Source organism: Anomaloglossus baeobatrachus, chromosome 2 (genome assembly GCF_048569485.1).
Source record: "Anomaloglossus baeobatrachus isolate aAnoBae1 chromosome 2, aAnoBae1.hap1, whole genome shotgun sequence".
Taxonomy (NCBI): Eukaryota; Metazoa; Chordata; class Amphibia; order Anura; family Aromobatidae; genus Anomaloglossus; species Anomaloglossus baeobatrachus.
In genome coordinates, this window is record NC_134354.1 from 793414278 (window position 1) to 793437218 (window position 22941).

General features: G+C 45.3%; 1 protein-coding gene across 1 annotated transcript in view; it reads left to right on the forward strand.

Annotated features, from left to right (window-relative positions):
* The window catches only part of LOC142290093 (uncharacterized), a 115306-nt gene that overhangs the window by 68308 nt on the left and 24057 nt on the right, over nt 1-22941 (forward strand). Inside the window, exons 4-5 of the mRNA XM_075334028.1 lie at nt 2194-2797; nt 11572-11640. Of these exons, the coding sequence (XP_075190143.1) occupies nt 2194-2797; nt 11572-11640 (673 nt within the window). The remainder of the gene's footprint in view (nt 1-2193; nt 2798-11571; nt 11641-22941) is intronic.

A 22941-nucleotide genomic window follows, 5' to 3' on the forward strand; every position in this document is an offset into this window, starting at 1 on the left:
CGCTGCAGTTATGGGGCACCCGGGGGAGATGTTGTGCAGCAAGTTGTTAACCCCTCCGTGGGCAGGTGTCCTGGCCTCAATCGGTTAATTAACCAGTCCGCTTGGTTCCGGTTTCTGGCTTCAGGGTCCGAGTACCCCCCTTTTGTGCTACGGTTTCCGGGTCGGTTCCCTGTGTCGGTACCGGCGGGCTACAACCCTGTCCCGGTCCACCTCAGTTCCACCGAGCCGTCTTCCCGTCTCCTGCTGACGGAGACCACCGTCTGCCACCTAGCCAGAGGCACCAGGGCTCCTACCCTGGTACCGTTCAACTTGAACTCCTTTGCTGGAGCTATACCTAGCTCCAGCCCACCTCCTCTCAACTTGAACTTCAAACACTCTCTGTTTGTTTTGCCGCCCTGGGCTGTCTAAACCCCTGGGTGGGCGTGTTCCAACCGCCTGGTCACACCCACTGGTGTGTCTATCTTTCCCTAAGGGGGGGTGACTAGGGTTTTTGGTTGGCTGTGTGTTGCCTAGTGAGGGAAGGTGTTATGCAGGGGCCTAACTGTGACTACCTGGTTTTCCCAGGACGTCACAATTGAGTCTGGAAACGTCTAGAAGAAACAGTGCGTTTTCCCTCACTATTCAAGTCGCCACTCGCTGGAAGGGATTAAAGATCCAGAGTTTTCTTGTCTTGAAAATCTCAGGATCCAAGACTCCTTCTCCAGGTAGGGAAGTAGTGGCAGGAGGACACGACCACCACACAACAGAGGAGCCAAACTCTCGATGGGGCAGGTCAGACCGCCATCATTGTAAAGGCTGTAAGGAATGTTCCGGACTGTTCTGCAGAGCGTCAGTAACAGGTAACAGCTCCTGTCCTGTCTGTGGCTGATTATTCTCTGCTGCGCCGTCCCTACCTCACCATCCCCAGGAACCAGCCCTAGGTGTGGGGGCGAGAGGACAACCCTCAGGCACTGTGCATCATCACCTAACTTCTGGGGACCTCCAGCAGTGCCTGTGTGGTGCCCCTGAGGCTTCACATAAGGTGCAGTGCTCATCCCAGGTAAGGAAGAGGCTATTCACTGGTGTTTATCACATTCACACAACACACACAGTTTAGGTGCTTTCCCACTGGGACTTTCCGGTTGCTAGGATAACGACCTGGGAGATGGGGCAGCACTGGGGAGGTAAGGCGACACACAGACATTCACCTCAGAACAGTCTGGGACAGGAGAAACGTGGTCAGTGAGGGGAGTGCTTGAGAGTTCCCTCATGACGGGCGCTGAGGGGAGTGCTTCAGAGCACCCTCAGGGAAAGAGGAGAAGATTCACAGACAGGAACATAGAGAGACAGAGGAGTTACAGGGCCGCTGAGGGGAGAGCTTGATTGCTCCCTCGGGACCAGCGCAGTCAGGGTGCGGAGCCCTAAGGTGGTGAATACTTCACGTTTCATCACCAGAATCCACTGGGCGAGGGGATTGCACGTCTCCTAGCCCACCCAAGTGCCCAGGGCACAGCAGCAGAAAGAGCCAGGAGTCGGGACCTCGGTCTGGCCTATCAAGGTTCTTGGAGAGCTGAACCATTTGAGCTGCGTTGTCATCCGCCCCAGCAGAGAAGTCCCGCAGCGGCAGCTAATATTGGCCGTGCACCATAGGTGGCGTCATGAACAAATACCCCCATTGTCCCCATCTCCAGCCTTTTATTGACACCCAGGGTCATGGAGCAGGGCAAGGCCACCGCGGCGTCCCAGGAGAAGCATGTGTTCCGGTGACAAGTAACCCCCTGACCCCGTGGTCGTGTCACCCGACCATACCACAGCCGAACATCTCAACTGGTATCAAAAATTTTATTTATTTTATTTTTCTCTTCTCCTTTCTAATATTATTTTTAACCCACATCACAAAAGCTTGTCGCTCACCACTCGGAGCCACCACTGTGACATCAGAGGACTACCGGGGGGACCTCAATTGATTACATAGTTTAATGTAGACAAAATTGAGACATAATTCTGGAATAAAATGACATAAAATAAGCCATCCAATCGCCGTACCCACAGGAGTGCGAGACTGGGGCTCCATCGCCCGCCCACGTGTGGGTGTCTCCATCAGTTCATTTGTGTGGCACTTTGCACAATCCCCCAGCAGGCATATTAATACTGTAGTGTAAGCTTACAATGTAATTCTGCCATTAGCTGTTATATCCGCACTTTCTCTTCCAGCCCCTGGAGCTGAACATGATGCCCGATGCGTTTGATGATCAATATCTCTGTTGTGAAGACAAAATGGAGAAGGAAATGCCAAAAATTCTGGAAGAAGAAAGAAAATACAAACAGTTTGATGAAATGTGGAAGAATGCGACTGAAATATGGAACAGAGACAAACGGAATCTCCCGAGCTCCTTTAAGAATAATAACATCTCCATCGCTGGAAGGTCCCGGGATTATTATATGCAACATTTCCACTTCAAAGCTCTTCACTTCTACCTGACCCGAGCGTTACAGGTGCTGACCAGAGGTTGTGCCAAGAAATTTGTGACCTATCGAGGCAGTAGACAGATCTACAATGTGTCTTCAGCGCTCCGATTTGGGCAGTTCGCATCCTCATCTCTAAATAAAAGTATTGCAGAAAGATTTGGGAAAGAGTCTTTCTTCACCATCTCCACCTGCTTTGGTGCAGACATTGCCGATCTCTCAGTTTTTGAGCAACAAGAAATCTTAATTCCGATTGCAGAAAAATTTAGAAACATAAAACATAATGGATACTCCTATACTCTGGAGAGTTCGGGTGAACTGTGCAGCTACTTCAACTGTGCGTATCTAGGAGGTGAGTGTGATGTCATCATTATTAGATTATTAGATGGTGTATATGGGTCTTTCCTTAGCAGTGGCCATCAATATCCAGTCTGATATTGCAGCTTGGCCTTGAATGGTTCTGTCCACTAATGAACTGTGATAGAAGACACAACTGCTGATAACCATCGATCTAATACTGATAGTCTACAAAGGGGACAGTCCTAGGAAACCCTCCCAGGTAGTAGTCCACTATGGTGAAGTCTCAGGTGTATGAAGCCAGCTCAGGATCAGTTACGTAGCCGACATCCCCCTCTAACAGCAGTGACTCTGATTGCTGCTGTAAAAACCCCTTTCCGATATACATTTACGTCCAGTGTCGGGTTTCGGTCTTTGTTGCAGGCTCAGGAGCTGAGGCCATTTTCTTCCCAGCAGATAATGGCCTTTATTCAGTCAACATCTGTCATCTTCTCTAGCAGCTGCTGAAGGAGCGAAGCTCTGAAGTATGTAACGGTGCCAGTCTTTGACAGTGGCTTCTATAGCTCCACTCCATGTGCGATCAGCGCCCTTGAGATACGAGTGTAAACGGTGCGAGGATGCAGCGGCTCAGAAGATGACGGCACAGTGGAAAGTTGAAGCAAAGATTATTTTCTAAAAACGTAACTGTTAGTTTAATTGTTATGTTATAAATCAGTTTTACATATGAAAATAAGTAACTCCGTAATATATCTCATCAAGCAAATCTGCTTCTTTCTCTGCCGGAATTGATTGAGGTAAAATCTGTATTCAGTGAAGACTTTGCCATTACTGAGACATTAGATAGCATTTTGTGCTGATGAAATTCTTTGGTGATGGGAGGAGCTATAGGCAGAGGGAGGAGCTAGATGCAAAAGGAGGAGATAGAGGCTGAACTCCGCCCCTCCTCCCTCTTTTGTCTACATGGAATCTCCCCAGCACCAGCTGCCATCTTCTATTTCAGTGATGGGATAGTCTTCACTGAATACAGATTTTACCCCAGAATTCAGAAAGAGAAAGAAGCAGATTTGTCTGATAAGATTATTACACAGTTACTTATTTTCATGTGCGCTGTTGATTTATGAAATTAAAAATTAAAATGACTTTTACGCTTTAAACACCAACAATTTAGGTATCTAGGGAAGGTAACAGAGTATAGGAATGTGGTGCAGTATATACACGATGCACATAGCGGTTCTGGGTATGAAGGGGATTATGACAATTCTAACAATACATTTTCTATTATGCAAATAAATAAACAGCTACCGCGTACGATGGAGACTGATACCTTAGTCTGGAGAATGTCAGTCCATCGTGGGGGGGGGCGTGATCGCAGCACCCTGGTCAATAAGTCTACTATGGTGATCTTGGTCTAGGCTCTAAGAAGAGCTAGGCCGCTTCTCTTACTGATGACTCTTCAGTTAACCATTAATCTGCTGCCTCTTTCCCGTGTTGCACGGCCCGATCCGCTCTGTACCGTAATGTACGCCTCAGGTCACAACTCATGCAATTGTCTGTTCTCTCCTACCTGGTCATGCAGTCATCTGGTTTCCATTAATCTGCACCTTGCTAAGCCGATCCTCTCGACTCCACTGCTCAGCCAATCCTCTTGACTCCTCTGCTCAGCCGATCCTCTCGACTCCTCTGCTCAGCCGATCCTCTCGACTCCACTGCTCAGCCAATCCTCTCGACTCCTCTGCTCAGCCGATCCTCTCGACTCCTCTGCTCAGCCGATCCTCTCGACTCCTCTGCTCAGCCGATCCTCTCGACTCCTCTGCTTAGCCGATCCTCTCGACTCCTCTGCTCAGCCGATCCTCTCGACTCCTCTGCTCAGCCGATCCTCTCGACTCCTCTGCTCAGCCGATCCTCTCGACTCCTCTGCTTAGCCGATCCTCTCGACTCCTCTGCTCAGCCGATCCTCTCGACTCCTCTGCTCAGCCGATCCTCTCGACTCCTCTGCTCAGCCGATCCTCTCGACTCCTCTGCTCAGCCGATCCTCTCGACTCCTCTGCTCAGCCGATCCTCTCGACTCCTCTGCTCAGCCGATCCTCTCGACTCCTCTGGTCAGCCGATCCTCTTGACTCCTCTGGTCAGCCAATCTTCTCGACTCTTCTGTTAAGCTTATTTTCTCAACTCCTCTCTAAAGCCAATCCTTTCCACTCTTCTGGTCAACTGATCCTCTAGACTACTCTTCAAAGCCAATCCTCTCGACATATGTGCTCAACTCCTCATCTTCTTGACTCTTCTGTTGATCCAACTTAAGCAACTCCTTTCTTAAGCCATTCCTTTCGAGTCCTCTGGTCAGCCAATCCTCTAGACTTCTCTGCACAGCCAATTTTCTCGATTTCTCTAGTCAGCCGATCCTCTCGACTCCTCTGGTTAGCCAATCCTCTTGACTCCTCTGGTTAGCCGATCCTCCCGACTCCTCTGGTTAGCCGATCCTCTCGACTCCCTCCTTTTTGCAACCAATCCTCTCTACTCCTCTGCACAATCAATCCTCCCGACTCCTCTGCACATTCAAATCTCCAAACTCCTCTGCACATACAAAACTCCCGACTCCTCTGGTCAGCTGATCCTCCCGACTCCTGTACCCAGCCAATCATCTCAAATCCTCTGGCCAGTCAATCCTCTCGACTCCTCTGCTCAGCCAATCATGTCAACTCATCTAGTCAGCAGATCCTTTTGACTTTTCTAATCAGCCAATCCTCTTGACTCCTCTGGCTAGCCGATCCTCCCGACTCCTCTGGTTAGCCGATCCTCCCGACTCCTCTGGTTAGCCGATCCTCTCGACTCCCTCCTTTTTGCAACCAACCCTCTCTACTCCTCTGCACAATCAATCCTCCCGACTCCTCTGCACATTCAAATCTCCAAACTCCTCTGCACATACAAAACTCCCGACTCCTCTGGTCAGCTGATCCTCCCGACTCCTCTACCCAGCCAATTTTCTCAACTCCTCTCTTAAGCCAATCCTTCCCACTCTTCTGGTCAGCCAATCCTGTTGACTACTCTGCGAAGTCAATCCTCTCAACTCCTCTGGTCAGCCGATCCTCTCAACTTTTCTGCACAGCCAATCCTCTCAACTCCTCTGGTCAGCAGACCCTCTCGACTCCTCTGTTCAGCCAATCCTCTTGACTCTTCTGCTCAGCCGATCCTCTCAACTCCTCTGCTCAGCTGATCCTCATGACTCCTCTGCTTAGCCGATCTCGACTCCTCTGCTCAGTTGATCTTCTTGACTGTTCTGTTAAGCCAAATTTCTCAACTTCTCTCTTAAGCCAATCCTTTCCACTCTTCTGGTCAGCCAATCCTCTCAACTCCTCTGCACAGCCGATCTCCTCTACTCCTCTGGTCAGCCAATGATCTCGACTCCTTTGCTGAGCGGATCCTCTCGACTTTTCTGCTCAGTCGATCCTCTCAACTCCTCTGCTCAGCTGATCCTCTCAACTCCTCTGGTCAGCAGATCTTCTTGACTCTTCTGTTGAGCCAATTTTAGCAACTCCTTTCTTAAGCCATTCCTTTTGAGTCCTCTGGTCAGCCAATCCTCTTGACTTCTCTGCACAGCCAATTTTCTCGATTCCTCTAGTCAGCCGATCCTCTTGACTCCTCTGGTCAGATGATCCTCTGAACTCCTCTGGTCAGACGATCCTCCCAACTCCTTTTTGTAACCAATCCTCTCTACTACTCTGCACAATCAATCTTCCCAACTCCTCTAGTCAGTCCATCCTCTCAACTTCTCTGCACAATCGATCCTCCCGACTCCTCTGCACATCCAAATCTCCAAACTCCTCTGCACATCTAAAACTCCAGACTCCTCCATTAAGCTGATCCTCCTGACTCCTCTACTCAGCCAATCATCTCAAATCCTCTGGCCAGACGATCTTCTGAACTCTTCTGCTCAGCCAATCATCTTAACTCCTATGGTCAGCAGATCCTCTTGACTTATCTGATTAGCCAATCTTCTTGACTGTTCTGTTAAGCCAATTTTCTCAACTCCTCTCTTAAGCCAATGCTTTCCACTCTTCTGGTCAGCCAATCCTCTCAACTCCTCTGCACAGCCGATCTCTACTCCTCTGCTCAGCCAATCATCTCGACTCCATTGCTGAGTGGATCCTCTCGACTCCTCTGCTCAGTCAATCCTTTCAATTCCTCTGCTTAGCCGATCCTCTCGACTCCTCTGCTCAGCCGATCCTCTCGACTTCTCAGCTCAGCCAATCCTCTCAACTCCTCTGGTCAGCAGATCTTCTTGACTCTTCTGTTGAGCCAATTTTAGCAACTCCTTTCTTAAACCATTCCTTTCAAGTCCTCTGGTCAGCCAATCCTCTTGACTTCTCTGCACAGCTAATTTTCTCGATTCCGCTAGTCAGCCGATCCTCTGAACTCCTCTGGTCAGCTGATCCTCTCGACTCTTCTGATCAGCCAATCTTCTCGACTCCTTTTTGTAACCAATCCTCTCTACTCCTCTGCACAATCAATCTTCCCGACTCCTCTAGTCAGCCAATCCTCTCAACTTCTCTGCACAACCGATCCTCCCGACTCCTCTGCACATCCAAATCTCTAAACTCCCCTGCGCATCCAAAACTCCCGACTCCTCTGGTCAGCTGATCCTCCCAACTCCTCTACTCAGCCAGTCATCTCAAGCCTACAGAGACAAGTTGTGGATGTAAAAAGTCATCATGGTGTCTGTACAAGATGAAGTAAAGAGATGACTCAGATCAGAGACAAGTTTATCTATAAGGTACCTGAATGTAAATGTTTATTTGTGATAATGGCTAATTCTCATCAGTACTGTGGTACCTGTAGGATTCGCAGTCAAATGATGACTGGTAGCAACTCCCAGTATCTCCTTACCATTGTTAAGGATGTACTGAAATTTGTAGGTTCATGCAATACAAATGTATATGGGTCTGACCTGCCATTACAATTCATGTACCATATAATGATGGTGGTGTCGGTAATGTATTTCTGTACTGATAAGGGTTGAATGCTGTGTTTATATACTGATCGGGTTATATGGATGTATTTCTGTACTGCTGGTGGTTCTGGTGAGGTATTTCTGTACTGCTGGTGGTTGTGATGCTATGTTTCTGTTTTGATGGAGGTTCTAATTATGTATTTCTGCACCTCTGATGAATCTAATGATTGGATACTTGTGCGGTTATTAGTATTGATCCTGTACACAAGAAACAACTGGTAAGATTATGTTATACATGCCTATATTAAAGAGGTTGTCCACTAATTTAACAGTGATAACATATCCTAAAGGGCACTTTACACACTGCGATTTTGCTAGCGAGTGTACCCGCCCCCGTCGGTTGTGCGTCATGGGCAAATCGCTGCCCGTGGCGCACAACATCGCTTACACCAGTCACACGGACTTACCTTCCCTGTGACGTCATTGTTGCCGGCAAACCCCCTCCTTTCTAAGTGGGCTGTTCATGCAGCGTCACAGCGACATCACATGGCAGCCGTCCAATAGAAGCTGAGGGTCAGAGATGAGCATGACGAACATCCCGCTCACCTCCTTCCTTCCTCATTGCCGGTGGATGCAGGTAAGGAGATGATCGTCGTTCCCGGGGTGTCACACATAGCGATGTGTGCTGCCTCAGGAACGACGAACAACCTGCGTCCTGCAAAAGCAACGATATTTAGGAATGGAACGATGCGTCAACAATCAACGATAAGGTAAGTAATTTCGATTGTTAACGGTCGTTCATGCATGTCACACGCAACAACGTCGCTAATGAGGCCGGATGTGCGTCACGAATTCCGTGACCCCAACAACATCTCGTTAGCGATGTTGTTGCTTGTAAAGCGGCCTTTAGGATAGGTTATCAATGTCTGATTAGACGGGGTCCAGCCCCCCCGCCAATCGGCTATTCTAGGTACCGGCGTGCCCAATTCCGGATCTGCTCCAGATTCTGATAGTGGCCGCAGCTGGGGACTGCGGGTCTGCTCCTATTAAAATCAATAAGGTGGATGTGCAGTACCCGGCATACTTGTGCTCACATGACCGTCCACTCTTGTCACTTGCATAGGAGAATCCCTGCGTTGTGAGAATTCAGAAGTTTGCAGTCACCTAGAGTGACAAATAGAGTGAGTGCAGACTTTCATCATAAACCTGGACAACCCCTTTAATTATAAAATTAAACCCTGAAGCCCAATCATAACAGCGTGTAATATACTCCCTATCAGGATTCAGCTCTGCTCGCTAGTTTCAGCAGTCATCACATGGCCGCTCCACTCACATGCAATTTTCATATTTAGTCATATATTTAGAACTTGACCCCAGACCCCAAACCACATAGAAGTCAATAGAGACCCTAACATCTGTGCTGTAAAATGTCTGTAAAATTGTCGTAGTAAGGGCAAAGGGACTTTCAAAATTAAGCAAAATGGTGGCAATTGCCCTGCAATCAAATGTTTATAGGGAATGAATAAAAAAAAATGTCATGAGTGCCCATGTATGTTTGCTAACCAACACAGGTAAAGCAGGCAGCTGCGGGATGCAAACATCAGCTGTTTGCTTTACCTTGGCTGGTTATCAAAAATAGAGGAGATCCCATGCCATTTTTTTAAAATAATTTAAATAAATAATTAAAAAAAAGTTATGCACTCTGCCCTTTTTTTGATAACCAGCAAAGATAAAGTAGACAGCTGGCGGTCGGTATTATCAGACTGGGAAGGTCCATGGTTAATGGGCCCTTCCCAGCCTAAAAATATTAGCCGACAGCTGCCCCAGATTTGGCGCATCTGTGACACCCTGGCACCGCCAGGTGGTCACAGAGAAACACTACACCCCACACATCACCATCCCACATCAGGTACCATCTGCCACAAAACCCTAGCCACCCCCTTCAGGGTCGGAAGGACACACCAGTGGGCGGGACCAGGCGGATTGGGAGCGCCCACCTAGGGGTCTTGAGGATCCGGGTGAGGGAGCCAGTTCAGCTGAAGTTGGAGTTCAAGTTGAGGTGTCTAATTGTCCGTGACAGAATGCAGTGATGTGCAAATGCAAGTGGAAGTGAAGTCTGCGCCTAGTGAAGGGTAGCCAGGGTAGTGGCCCTGGTCTACTGGCTAGGTGGCAAGCAGTGGACCGTGTCCAAAGGCGATGGGAGTCCGGCTGCGGGAAATCCAAAGTGGACCGGGGCAGGGTTGGAGCCCACCGGTACCTATAGCGGAGATCCGGTCCGGAAACCGTGCACAGGCGGGGTACCTGGACCCTAGTTAGAAGATGGTTGCAAGCCCCTTCTCTAATTAACCAGGCTGGGGACAAGGTTCCAGACGTTGTTCCAGTGTGTTAGCCCAGATAGAGCGAAACGGCAGCCCAACGTGGGGGATAGGGTATCCGCAACAACCCACTGAGATCCCAAGGGTCAGTTTTCGCGGGCACATCTCCCAACCAAAACCAAACTGGGAGGGTACTTCCCCGTTCCACACGAGGTTGTCCAAAATCGAAGAAAAGTACAAAGTGCTGGAGGAAGGGACATCGGTACACCAGCCAGGTGTGGGGACCTTATAAACCTTGAAGCGGCAGCCGGCCACTGACACCTTGGTTTACCAGCTGACTTATGTGCAATCATTTAATCGTGAGTACACCAACACCCTTCGGTCCGGCCCTGTGCACCACCACCGGCTGCCATCACCTCCCGTGTTCCGGACACTGAGCCCTAGGGCATCCACCCCAACCCACGGAGGGATTAACATACAGCTGCCACTCCATCTCCCCCGGGTGCTCCCCAACAGCGGCAGTGGTGTTACATCTCACCACACACCGTGGGTGGCGTCACGAACTATCTACAACAATCCCCTGTACATATTACATCCCCCCCTTTTTTTTTTTTGAGTGTCCGCACGACCCCCGGGTCCGGAGACCCCTTGAGCCACTGCGTATCCAGATCCGAGCAGCCCGGCTGCTGACGTGGGGGCGGCACACATACATTAGATGCTCCAATTTTGGTGCTTTGCCCGGCTCTTCCTGATTGGCATGGTGCAGTGGCAATCAAGGTAATATAAAAGGGTCAGCTGTGAATTGATAGCTGGCATGAAGCCTGCGGGATAGTAATGGAGATGCGTCTATCAGAAACCCCCATTACTAACCCTGCAAGTATAAAATTAAAAAGCGTACACACAGGAAAAAATAGTTTATTTGAATAGAGCCTCCCCCACACACCCTTGTTCACCACTTTATTAATTTTAAAAAATTTCTGGACATTCCAACATAATCCAATGGAGTAATGTCCCATGAAGCCCATCGATTTGTATGGAGCTTCATCCTAAAAACGAGGCACCATAGGTCACTTATTTGCCTCATCTGTAACATATCAGAGACACAATCTTGGTGGCTACGAGCGATGGCACAATTTTTGTGGAGAATGTCACAGTTGGACAACAGGCTGCACTGAAGACTTCCATCTTTACCAGTATGAGAGCCACGGGGCTCAATGTGTGTCCATGCGACATCTTCTACGCCATCTCACAGTCTGGGTATATATGAAGAAAAAGATCGGCACTCACGAATAAAGCTTCTTTTCTCCAATTTATTCCATTTTCTTCCAAATATAAGTATGTTCAAGATGACACGTTTCGGTCAGAAGATGCAGAACATGTACAAAATAAACCTATTGCCACCATCTTTAAATAGTCTATTTTATACCACATCCAATCTGCGGCGTCATTTAGTTCATGTTCACTTTTATTAAGATTTAGCTGTTTTCTGTCCTCTCCGGGGATATATATCTCTATACTTATCGTTCCTTATTATGTAAATGTGTAATGCAATGATCTGTCTATATACAGGAGAGAAGAGGAAAGACCCCGAGTGCAATCCTGGATATGGATACGGCAATGAAGTGTTGAAGGAAACAGGTGAGAGACGTATTACAGTCTGTATTTACTCAGTAATTCCATAAGTGGAATATGGGCAGCATGGTGGCTCAGTGGTTAGCACACAGTGGCTCAGTAGTTAGCACACAATGGCTTAGAGGTTAGCACATAGTGTCTCAGTGGTTAGCACACAATGGCTCAGAGGTTAGCACACGGTGGCTCAGTGGTTAGCACACAATCTTGGCAGACATCTTTGGTACATAGGACAGCAGGCAGCACGCGTCACTTCATCTTCTGTATAACGCAGAGGAACACTCTCAGCAGTTTCTGGTAATAGCATTCTACTTGTGTACAGTAAATGGATGGAAGAAATGAGGGCCTCCTTCTTCTTCTTCACACGAATCATTGTGTTACGTTATGGCTCCCACACCCAGGCAAGTTAAATTACTTCCATTACTTCCTATGGCACCGGATCCCATGGGTCAATGTGTTTCCCCGTGTTCCCTGCCCACTACCACATATAGTGATTCCTTATGAAGGCCGTTGTTTGAGCTGATGCCTTCTTCGCGTGGCACAGGCAGGCGCTGGAGTCGTGGTTGAGGTGTTGTGCGACCCCCTCGCCCTGTTACAGGCAGATAATCGGGCTCGTGAACGTTTGGGCTTCGTCCACTTACTTTCCGCTCAGGGTGACTTCGTTTTTTCTTCCTTCTGATGAAGGGAAAAACAAGTAGATGACATGGATGTTTTTTCTTTTCTCAAATGTAACTTTTTACTGTAGTTTTTGCAGCAAGATACAACAAGAAGTCACTTAATACAGTCTCTTCTTCTCCGTTCATTATTCCTGTGCACTCTAGCACTTCGCAGTACTCCTCCTGGCTGTCTCAATTCTCCTGGCTGCGCTCTGTGACCAGCCGTCCGACCCTGTCTAACACCCGGGTCCTAGCCACACTCTGATGCCCGATGGGTCCTACTAATCCCCCTACGTCACCCAGCAGGCCGCCAAAAACAGACCTGCTCGTAGGGGGACCGGTCCACCGATGCCACCACACACTCTGCCCCTTGGGCAGCCATCTTCTTACTCCCTGAACATTATTCCCTCCCCAGGATCTAGTTTCCAAAGCTCCTCCCAGTTGTAAAACCTATACTTAACCCATGGTGCACTTGCTGTGACAATGCAGCCGAGTAACCAGGCCATACTGCATTTCACCAGCACTACTGTCTAACAACTTCTCTAACTCTGCTACGTCTTGCTTTCTGTAAACCCTTGCATCTCACATTACTATTACTAAAGGTCTACATCTGAGGCAGGGGATCCAGGGTCAGGACTCCCTTTACCTGATCCTCCAGGGCTTCCACAGACTCAGTCTCCATCAGATGTCACTGTTTCCTGCCCAGAGTGAGGGATTGAGTTTCTCTAACAGAAGTAACAGGGATGGTGTTGGCAGGGTCAACTACAGAGCCGGCCCACAGGGGGTGGCGTAGGGGATATATGATATAGGGGAAGATGTACAGTCAGGGCCAGAAATATTTGGACAGTGACACAAGTTTTGTTATTTTAGCTGTTTACAAAAACATGTTCAGAAATACAATTCTATATATAATATGGGCTGAAAGTGCACACTCCCAGCTGCAATATGAGAGTTTTCACATCCAAATCGGAGAAAGGGTTTAGGAATCATAGCTCTGTAATGCATAGCCTCCTCTTTTTCAAGGTACCAAAAGTAATTGGACAAGGGACTCTAAGGGCTGCAATTAACTCTGAAGGCGTCTCCCTCGTTAACCTGTAATCAATGAAGTAGTTAAAAGGTCTGGGGTTGATTACAGGTGTGTGGTTTTGCATTTGGAAGCTGTTGCTGTGACCAGACAACATGCGGTCTAAGGAACTCTCAATTGAGGTGAAGCAGAACATCCTGAGGCTGAAAAAAAAGAAAAAATCCATCAGAGAGATAGCAGACATGCTTGGAGTAGCAAAATCAACAGTCGGGTACATTCTGAGAAAAAAGGAATTGACTGGTGAGCTTGGGAACACAAAAAGGCCTGGGCGTCCACGGATGACAACAGTGGTGGATGATCGCCGCATACTTTCTTTGGTGAAGAAGAGCCCGTTCACAACATCAACTGAAGTCCAGAACACTCTCAGTGAAGTAGGTGTATCTGTCTCTAAGTCAACAGTAAAGAGAAGACTCCATGAAAGTAAATACAAAGGGTTCACATCTAGATGCAAACCATTCATCAATTCCAAAAATAGACAGGCCAGAGTTAAATTTGCTGAAAAACACCTCATGAAGCCAGCTCAGTTCTGGAAAAGTATTCTATGGACAGATGAGACAAAGATCAACCTGTACCAGAATGATGGGAAGAAAAAAATTTGGAGAAGAAAGGGAACGGCACATGATCCAAGGCACACCACATCCTCTGAAAAACATGGTGGAGGCAACGTGATGGCATGGGCATGCATGGCTTTCAATGGCACTGGGTCACTTGTGTTTATTGATGACATAACAGCAGACAAGAGTAGCCGGATGAATTCTGAAGTGTACCGGGATATACTTTCAGCCCAGATTCAGCCAAATGCCGCAAAGTTGATCGGACGGCGCTTCATAGTACAGATGGACAATGACCCCAAGCATACAGCCAAAGCTACCCAGGAGTTCATGAGTGCAAAAAAGTGGAACATTCTGCAATGGCCAAGTCAATCACCAGATCTTAACCCAATTGAGCATGCATTTCACTTGCTCAAATCCAGACTTAAGACGGAAAGACCCACAAACAAGCAAGACCTGAAGGCTGCGGCTGTAAAGGCCTGGCAAAGCATTAAGAAGGAGGAAACCCAGCGTTTGGTGATGTCCATGGGTTCCAGACTTAAGGCAGTGATTGCCTCCAAAGGATTCGCAACAAAATATTGAAAATAAAAATATTTTGTTTGGGTTTGGTTTATTTGTCCAATTACTTTTGACCTCCTAAAATGTGGAGTGTTTGTAAAGAAATGTGACAATTCCTACAATTTCTATCAGATATTTTTGTTCAAACCTTCAAATTAAACGTTACAATCTGCACTTGAATTCTGTTGTAGAGATTTCATTTCAAATCCAATGTGGTGGCATGCAGAGCCCAACTCGCGAAAATTGTGTCACTGTCCAAATATTTCTGGACCTAACTGTACTTCCTTTTGGAGCTCAGTGTGGAGTGCGGTCTGGAGTGGGAAGAACTGATAGCAACACACAAGGGTAGTGAGTTGTTGGAGAGTACAAGGGAGCATGAACCGAACAAAACCTTAGCGGAGACAGAAATTGATCACGGAAGTAAGTCGGTCCAGCATGTAAGAGCAGTCCCCGATATGAGTGACTCCAGTGTTAGAGCTGACAGTGAGGGGACCTTGTTAAAAAAAAAAAAAAAAAAAGGATCTGCCTTGCTGGAAACACGTGTAAGGAAGTGGTCAAAGGACCGAGAATGTGAAGAATTTCTCCCCTTGAAGACACCGACCACACAATGTTCCTAATGTTATTATTATTATTATTTTGTGATTGATATTTTTAGAAGACTTTATGATATGGTTATGCAGTAAAGGCCCCATCACACGCAGTGACGTATTTAACGATATATCGCCGGGGTCACGGATTCCGTGACGCACATCCAGCATCGTTAGCGACGTCGTTGCGTGTGACAGCAAGGAACGACTGTTAAGCCCGCTTTACACACTACAATATATCTTACGATGTGTCGGCGGGGTCACGTCGTAAGTGACGCACATCCGGCATCGCAAGGTACATTGTAGTGTGTAACAGCTACGTGCGATTGCGATTGAACGGTAAAACGTTCATCGCACGCACGTCGTTCATTTCTCATAAATTGAACGTCAGATTGTTCATCGTACCTGGGGTAGCGCACATCGTAGTGTGTGACACCCCGGGAACGATGAACAGTTCTCACCTGTGTCCTGCGGCTCCCGGCCATCAATGCGGAAGGAAGGAGGTAGGCGGGATGTTTACGTCCCGCTCATCTCCGCCCCTCAACTTCTATTGGCCGGCTGCCGCGTGACGTCGATGTGACGCCAAACGTCCCTACCACTCCAGGAAGTGGACTTCTCTGCCCACATCGAGGTCGTATGAACGGGTAAGTACGTGTGACGGGGTTAATCGTTTATGCGACACATTCAACAAAATTGAACATGCCGCACATACGATGGGGGTGATTACGATCGCATACGATATCGTATGCAGAATTGTAACATGTAAAGCAGGCTTTAATGATGGAAAATACTCACCTTATCGTCCATCGTTGACACGTCGTTCGTTTTCAAAAAATCATTAATTGTTGAGCACTCCCGAGGCAGCACACATCGCTACATGTGCCACCTCGGGAGCGACGAAGTACAGCTTACCTGCAGCCGCCGTCAATGAGAAAGGAAGCAGGTGGGCGGGATGTTACAGCCGCTCATCTCTGCCCCTCCGCTTCTATTGGGTGGCCGCTTAGTGACGCCGCACGAACCGCCCCCTTAGAAAGGCGTCGGTTCGCCGGCAACAGCAACGTCGCTAGGCAGGTAAGTCCGTGTGACGGCTCCTAACGATATTGTGCACCACGGGCAGCGATTTGCCCGTGACGCACAATTGACGTGGGCGGGTGCTTTCACCAGCGATATCGCTAGCGATATCGCTGCGTGTAACAACCCCTTTAGTGTGCCGATTCTAACTAGTGGCCGGAAAGGGGTACAGCATTGTTTTGGATGTAATGTACAGTATGACCAGATGCCTTTAAGTGTAAAGTGTAATGTGTTAGGTATAAAACCTTTACTAATAGTAATGTGAATGCAAGGGTTTACAGAAAGCAAGATGCAGCAGAGTTATAGAAGTTGTGTGACAGTAGCACTGGTGAAATGCAGTACCAGGTTCGCTTAGAGAGCCCCATCCCCACTCCAGGTCAAACCGGATCACAGTCCCGTATCTCCACGGTCCCGCTCGGAAGGCCGGACTTTGCGGATTGCTGCTTAGCGGCCATGTTGTGGGCCTCCATCACTTCCCACCTGGCCTGGCGCTGCTCCTGTTCCCTGCGCAGCTTTATCAACTGCTGCTGACATGCCACTTCAATGCGGTTTGGGTGCGCTGTAGAGGGTCCGCCAGTCCTTTGGTGCCACCGGCCGTAGCGGTATAGCTCTCCACAGGCAGAGCTGGGCCCCAGGGCAGTTGGGGGCTCGTAGTAGGTGATGGCGGGGGTTGCAGAGCGGGAGGCGCAAGCAAATAACAGAGCAACACAGGGATGCAGTCTCAAGGTGTTTACTCACTGTAGCAGGTTCCAAGGTAACACGACTAGTCAGTGACCGCCTTTGGAGTGCTGGGTTCCACAGTGATGGGCTCCAGTCGATCCCGGGTAGTTCGTAGATCGACTGGAGCCCATTTTATGTACCTTACCTGGTCATCTTCCTGCGCTGACTTCTCTCCCGCCTGTCCCACAGCTACGCACACAGTGCCCTGAGCCGGTGTCCGCGGACCCTGTTGGGTGGCTTGAAGCTTTGTCCTATGGCCCTATGTGGTCAACTTCCAGCGGAGTCGTGTGTGGGTTTGGCTTTGGTACTAGATGGTCCTCAGCCTTTGGTTTTACTACTAGAGCACGTTGGTTCTTCTAGCTTAGGGACCGGTCCCCGTTCAGCGGCAAAGTCCCTCCACTCCAATATGTCGTAAGTGATATGAGACCACGGGAGAAGGGCGCACTTCCCGTGGTCTCTGGGACTCCTTTTGTCTTGTGCCTGGGTCGAGCTGCACCAGCTCCAGACTACAGGTCTTCACTCCTCCACTGCTTCCTTCCAACTATCTCTCTTCCTACAGTGTCCCCTCACTAACTAAACTCCACCCCCCAGCCTGGCTCTGACTGTGCATTCCAATGGAGCATCAAAGGTACAACTTGCCCTGACCTCTTCCCTCCCTTCGTACCAAGGGCACCACACCTCTGGCTGAGATGCAGTACCTCTGTGGCGACTGAAGCCTCAGGGGCGCCACACATATACTATAAGCAATTTGGGTATACCCGGATATAACTGTACTGAAGGTACCATACTGCCTGGCAGAGTCTGTCACAGGCCTGTGAAGCTTCCTGTCCTCAGTCACTCTCTGGGGTCTTCGGCGCCAAACAGGGGATCAATCCAAATGTCCAAAAGCAGATGTGTCATCTCACCTCCTCAGTGTTCTAGGGCATTGTTAAAAATATACTCTTAAATATATTTTTCTTCAAATACGCGATAAGACGCATGAATAATGGACTTCAGAATATATATATATTAAAAAAAAATGTATTTTATATCTGATAAAAATGGTTGGCTAATTATAAAGTTGCAGTTCAGTTACAGAAAAGGAAAAAAATATACTGCATTAGCTTACGTAAAAGAGTTCAATTAGTCCATACTGATCAATAGAAAATCTTCATCCATCTCTCCTTGGATCCTGAATGGTAAGGCAGGGGTGATATACTGTAGGCTTGACAGCATGTGTTCATCTAGCAGGCTGAAAGGATTCTGGGTCAGTTGGCGACGTGCAGGAGTGAGGAGCAACCCCAAAATCGTGTCATGTTATATGACAACTGTCCAAACCATATAGGGAAATTACAGCAGGACGCATGTCACATGGTGTAATCTCTAGAAGCTTCCAGATGGATAAATATACCATACTATGTCAGCACTTATGTATATTCAATATGGATATCTTAATATTTATTCCTTATAAGAACTTTATCGATAAGCTATGCGCTCCAACATAAACAGAACTGTGAACATATATATGTCCTACTATAAAATGATTGATAACTAGATGTATTAATTTTAATGTTTTTACAATTCCCCCTTGAGGCGGGTAAATTATTATTATTATTAATGAAACCCCGAAAATTAATTAATACATCATTAAAATAACAGATCTTTTCCCTTATTTGGTGATAATGGATTAATATCAATAATAATGATGAATAATACTCAATATGCATTATTCATGTTGTATGTTCAACAATATAATAATGTGGATTCATGTTATGGTAGGCCGTGACTGATAATCATATAAAATCTATAATTATACTTTCCTAAACCTAAAAAGATGCAAAACAAATCCGGTCACCATATGATGTCCTCTGGGTTGATTTCTTCTTATCTCCGATGTAATCTGGCATAAACACAGTCTCTTAAAAAAAAATCCTTTGATAAAGGATGAATGGTTACCAATTTAATACAGTCCTGTATTGCATTTATTATTGTTAGATCAGGTCCATAAACTTTATTCTTTATTGCAAAGTCCATAGCCAATGTTGATAAACCACAGTTCATGAGTGTAGAAGAATAGCATAAGTCTTTGATGTCTGTGCAGTGTAATTTACATTAGTCACCTTTATCCTCCGCGCTGCCTGTTGTCAAATCCTGGAACAGATGTTAAGACGTTCTTGGTCAGCACGACAGGGGTTAACTTTAACACGTTATTGCTCTCCTTAGTAACTGTAGTGAGGTCTTAGGCCCTGTGCGCACTTACCGGATTTTGCCGCGGATTTTTTGCGGTTTTGCTGCATGTTTCGCTGCAGAAAATGTTCATAACATCTCTGCAGTGAATCACCAGCAAAACCTATGGGAAAAAAAAATCCTGTGCGCACTAGGCGGATTTTGACAGCTGCATGTTTTGCTGCGGGATTCCCGCAGCAAAAACAATTGCATGTCAATTCTTTTCCGCACGTCGCTGCGGGATTTCACTCCATTGACTCCAATGTAATCGTGAAATCCCGCAGGGAATAACGCAGGCAGCAAATTCTGTGCGGTTCACTGCGTTTTCCTGCGTTATTCCCTGCGGTATTTCGCGGTTTACCTCCGGTAATGTACATCGCTGCCTGCGGTTTTGCAGGGAAGTGATGTCATTACAGGAAGAGGAAGCAAAGCAGAGAGTAAACAAACACACAGATCACAGACACAGACATCACAGACACAGAACACATAGACACAGACATATAGAACACACATAGAAAGCAAACGGAAATATAGAAAACAAAACACGTGGGCTCCGCTGTATATTTACCGTCCAGCCGAGGTAAGCACACAGCGGCGGCCCGGTATTCTCAGGCTGGGGAGGGAGAGGGGCAGGGTTAATGTCCCCCGCCTCACTCCCCCTCCGGCAGCCGAGAATATCAGCCGCAGCTGCCCCGGCACTGTCGCATGCATTATGCGGCAGTACCGGCGTGTCCCCGGCTCTTTCTGCCGCCGTGTAGCAGTGGCAGTCAGGGTAATACAAGGGGTTAATGGTGGTGGATCACCACCATTAACTCCAGGCTTGATCATGGCAGCGTCTATGAGACAGCTGACATGATCAACCCGTAAGTAAAGTGAATAAAACACACAGAAAAATCCTTTATTTTAAATAAAACACAAACAAGCCTCGTTCACCCTTTTATTAACCCCTCCCGAAACAAAGCTCCGGCGTAATCCACAGCTCCAGCATAATCCACAGGTCCTGCGCTGCTTACATCCAGCCGCGACTGACACACAGCGCTGAATGAATGTAGCCTCGCAGCAGACAGCAGAGGTAATTACCGGTCATTTCACACAGCCGGTAATGTGAACTCACTGCCGACCGTGGGAAATGCAGCGATCTGTCCTCTATCTATCTATCTATCTATCTATCTATCTATCTATCCCTCTATCTATTTATCTATCTATCTATCTGTCTAGCTATCTATCTATCCCTCTATCTATCTATCCCTCTATCTATCTATCCCTCTATCTATTCTTCTGTCTCTTTATCTATCTATCTACTATCTAAAAAGGAAATTATTATTTTTTTTTATTTTTTTTCAATGTGCTTTATTGCATTGAATGCAATAAGCACATGTACCAACCCGCACGCGGCAAAACCGCGGCAATACCGCGAAAAATACCGCGGTAAAACCGCAGCAAACTGCGGCAAACCGCATGCAGTTTTCGGGTGCGGTTTGCCGCGGTTTTTTACTGCGGGTGCGGTAATCTTTCAGTGCCTGCGGAATTTTCTTGAGAAAATTCCATTTTCCAGTGCGCACAGGGCCTTGCACAGACCATGTGTCAGGGTTGTCCATCCTGGCACCATAGGATCACTGTCTTTCTGAGGTCCCACAGTGGTAAGTGTATTGTATATAACACAGTCTTATTTGAGACGTTACCTTTTGGACTTTTGGATATCAGCTTTTGCAACTTTTGTGGAATCCCTCTTGACTTTAAAAAAATTACTAAAAGTCTTTTATCTTAATCTTGATTGAAGACTTCATTCCCTAATCTAAATACCAAATATAGCAATGATACTACCACTAATAAATGTCACAGCGTATCATAACTCTAATACTATAATACCATGTCATTATTATTATCGTAGAAGTATTAATATAATTGATACTTAGAATGATGTAATAATATTGCATAATGGTATAGACGATAGTATTTCATGTAATAACCTTTTTTGTCATCGGTGTTATTACCTTTCCAAACCCATAGGTGGCAATGGTTTGAATAATGCCAAAATGTAATATAAAATATGAAATAATACAATGTGTACCTATAACATGTACCATATTATAAATATGAAAGGCAACAATGTGGCTTATTTAGTTAGATCATTTGTAAATTATAAACCAAAGCAAATAATCTTTTAGAAAAGACTGGATGATTTCATCAAAACACAATATTACTCATTATAAATGATTATTATTGATTAAAAAATATATATAATATATATGAAGGTAAACCTAGATGTACCTCGATCTTCCATCTTTATTACTCTAATTTAATTTATTTGATTTGTCTATTATTTAATAAATAACCTACTATATAAGAAACTATGTAACTATAACTAATATTTCATCCTTATTGGGTTAACATACTAATAAAAGAATAATGTATTACTAGGAAGTAAATAATTGAATACAGTGATGAATGAAGTGTTCTTTTCTTCCAAAAATTGGAACTTTCCCTTTTAATATGATTCATATTTAATAAAGTAATATTCTTATTTTAGACACTAACTAAATATTGAAGTGTTTTCTCAATTGAGATATTTAAAATTTGAAGGAAAAAATAAAAATTGTAGAATTTAAAATTTTGATTAAAAATTTGAATATTAAATAAAAATAATCAAAAATAAAATAAGAATAAAAGGAAAAAGGAAAATTGGAATAAAAACAAAAATGAAAATTGGAATAACAATAAGGCCTTCTATGTATATGACACTTATGTCCTTAATAACACATAACCTTAATATTACCAATATCTTGTATGAGTTCCATACCTGTCATATCATTAACCTATAAAAATAATTAAGTCATGTAATCTTGCTGATAATACTCTTCCTTAGTATATAAATGCATTGTGGTTACCATACTTCAAATATATATATATATATATATATATATATATATATATATATATATATATATATATATATATATATATATATATATATATATTTTTTTTTATTCCTAATTTTCCCTTTGTACTTGATTAATATTAATTATTAAAGTATTATGTAGACACATATATTAATCAAATATAAATATGTAATTAAACCCCAACCTATTCCTTTTAATATCATGAAATATGATGTTATACAAATTAATGTCAAGATTAATTAAATTAAAATTTAAATTAAAATTAAATTAAATTAAAATTTATGTTGTATCTCTTCAAGACCATATTATAAATATTTCTTTCATATTTGAAAAGGAAATGATTACCAATCTGTGTATCAGTGAAAATAACACAAACCTGTATAAAAATCAAAACATTAAAAAAACCTTATTCTAGAATGTAATTCTAGAATAAACCGTCAATAAGGATCCTAACACATCTATACTAAAGAAATATGCCTATGAATAAGATATATTCTGTATAAATTCCTTCATTATTAATACTTATGTACTATAACTTATTTATCCTAAATAATATACATATATATACATATATCTCCTTGAAGTTAAAGCAAAAAATTCTTTTTTTTTCTTTTGGAAGCTTCAAAGACCCCTTAAACAAGTAATTGACGTCGGCAGCTGCTCAGACAGTCAATCATTCATAGACACATCTATGTACACTGTCATGGTTCTTTAACATATACATCCACATAGAAAACATTGACAGACACATATCCCTGTTTTTCCAATTTTTCTATGCGCATTTAAAAAAAAAAAATGATACTAATTTGAAGTACTTCTTGAAAAATACGAATTCCAATTTATTACATACTCATGAGTAACAGGTACCTTTAATAGTCACATACTGTACATTTGACCATAGAACAGACAGACATTTATTATTAGCTCAGTAATTCAAGTGTCACATGCTCTGGTTACATACAAAGAACATCCCATTCC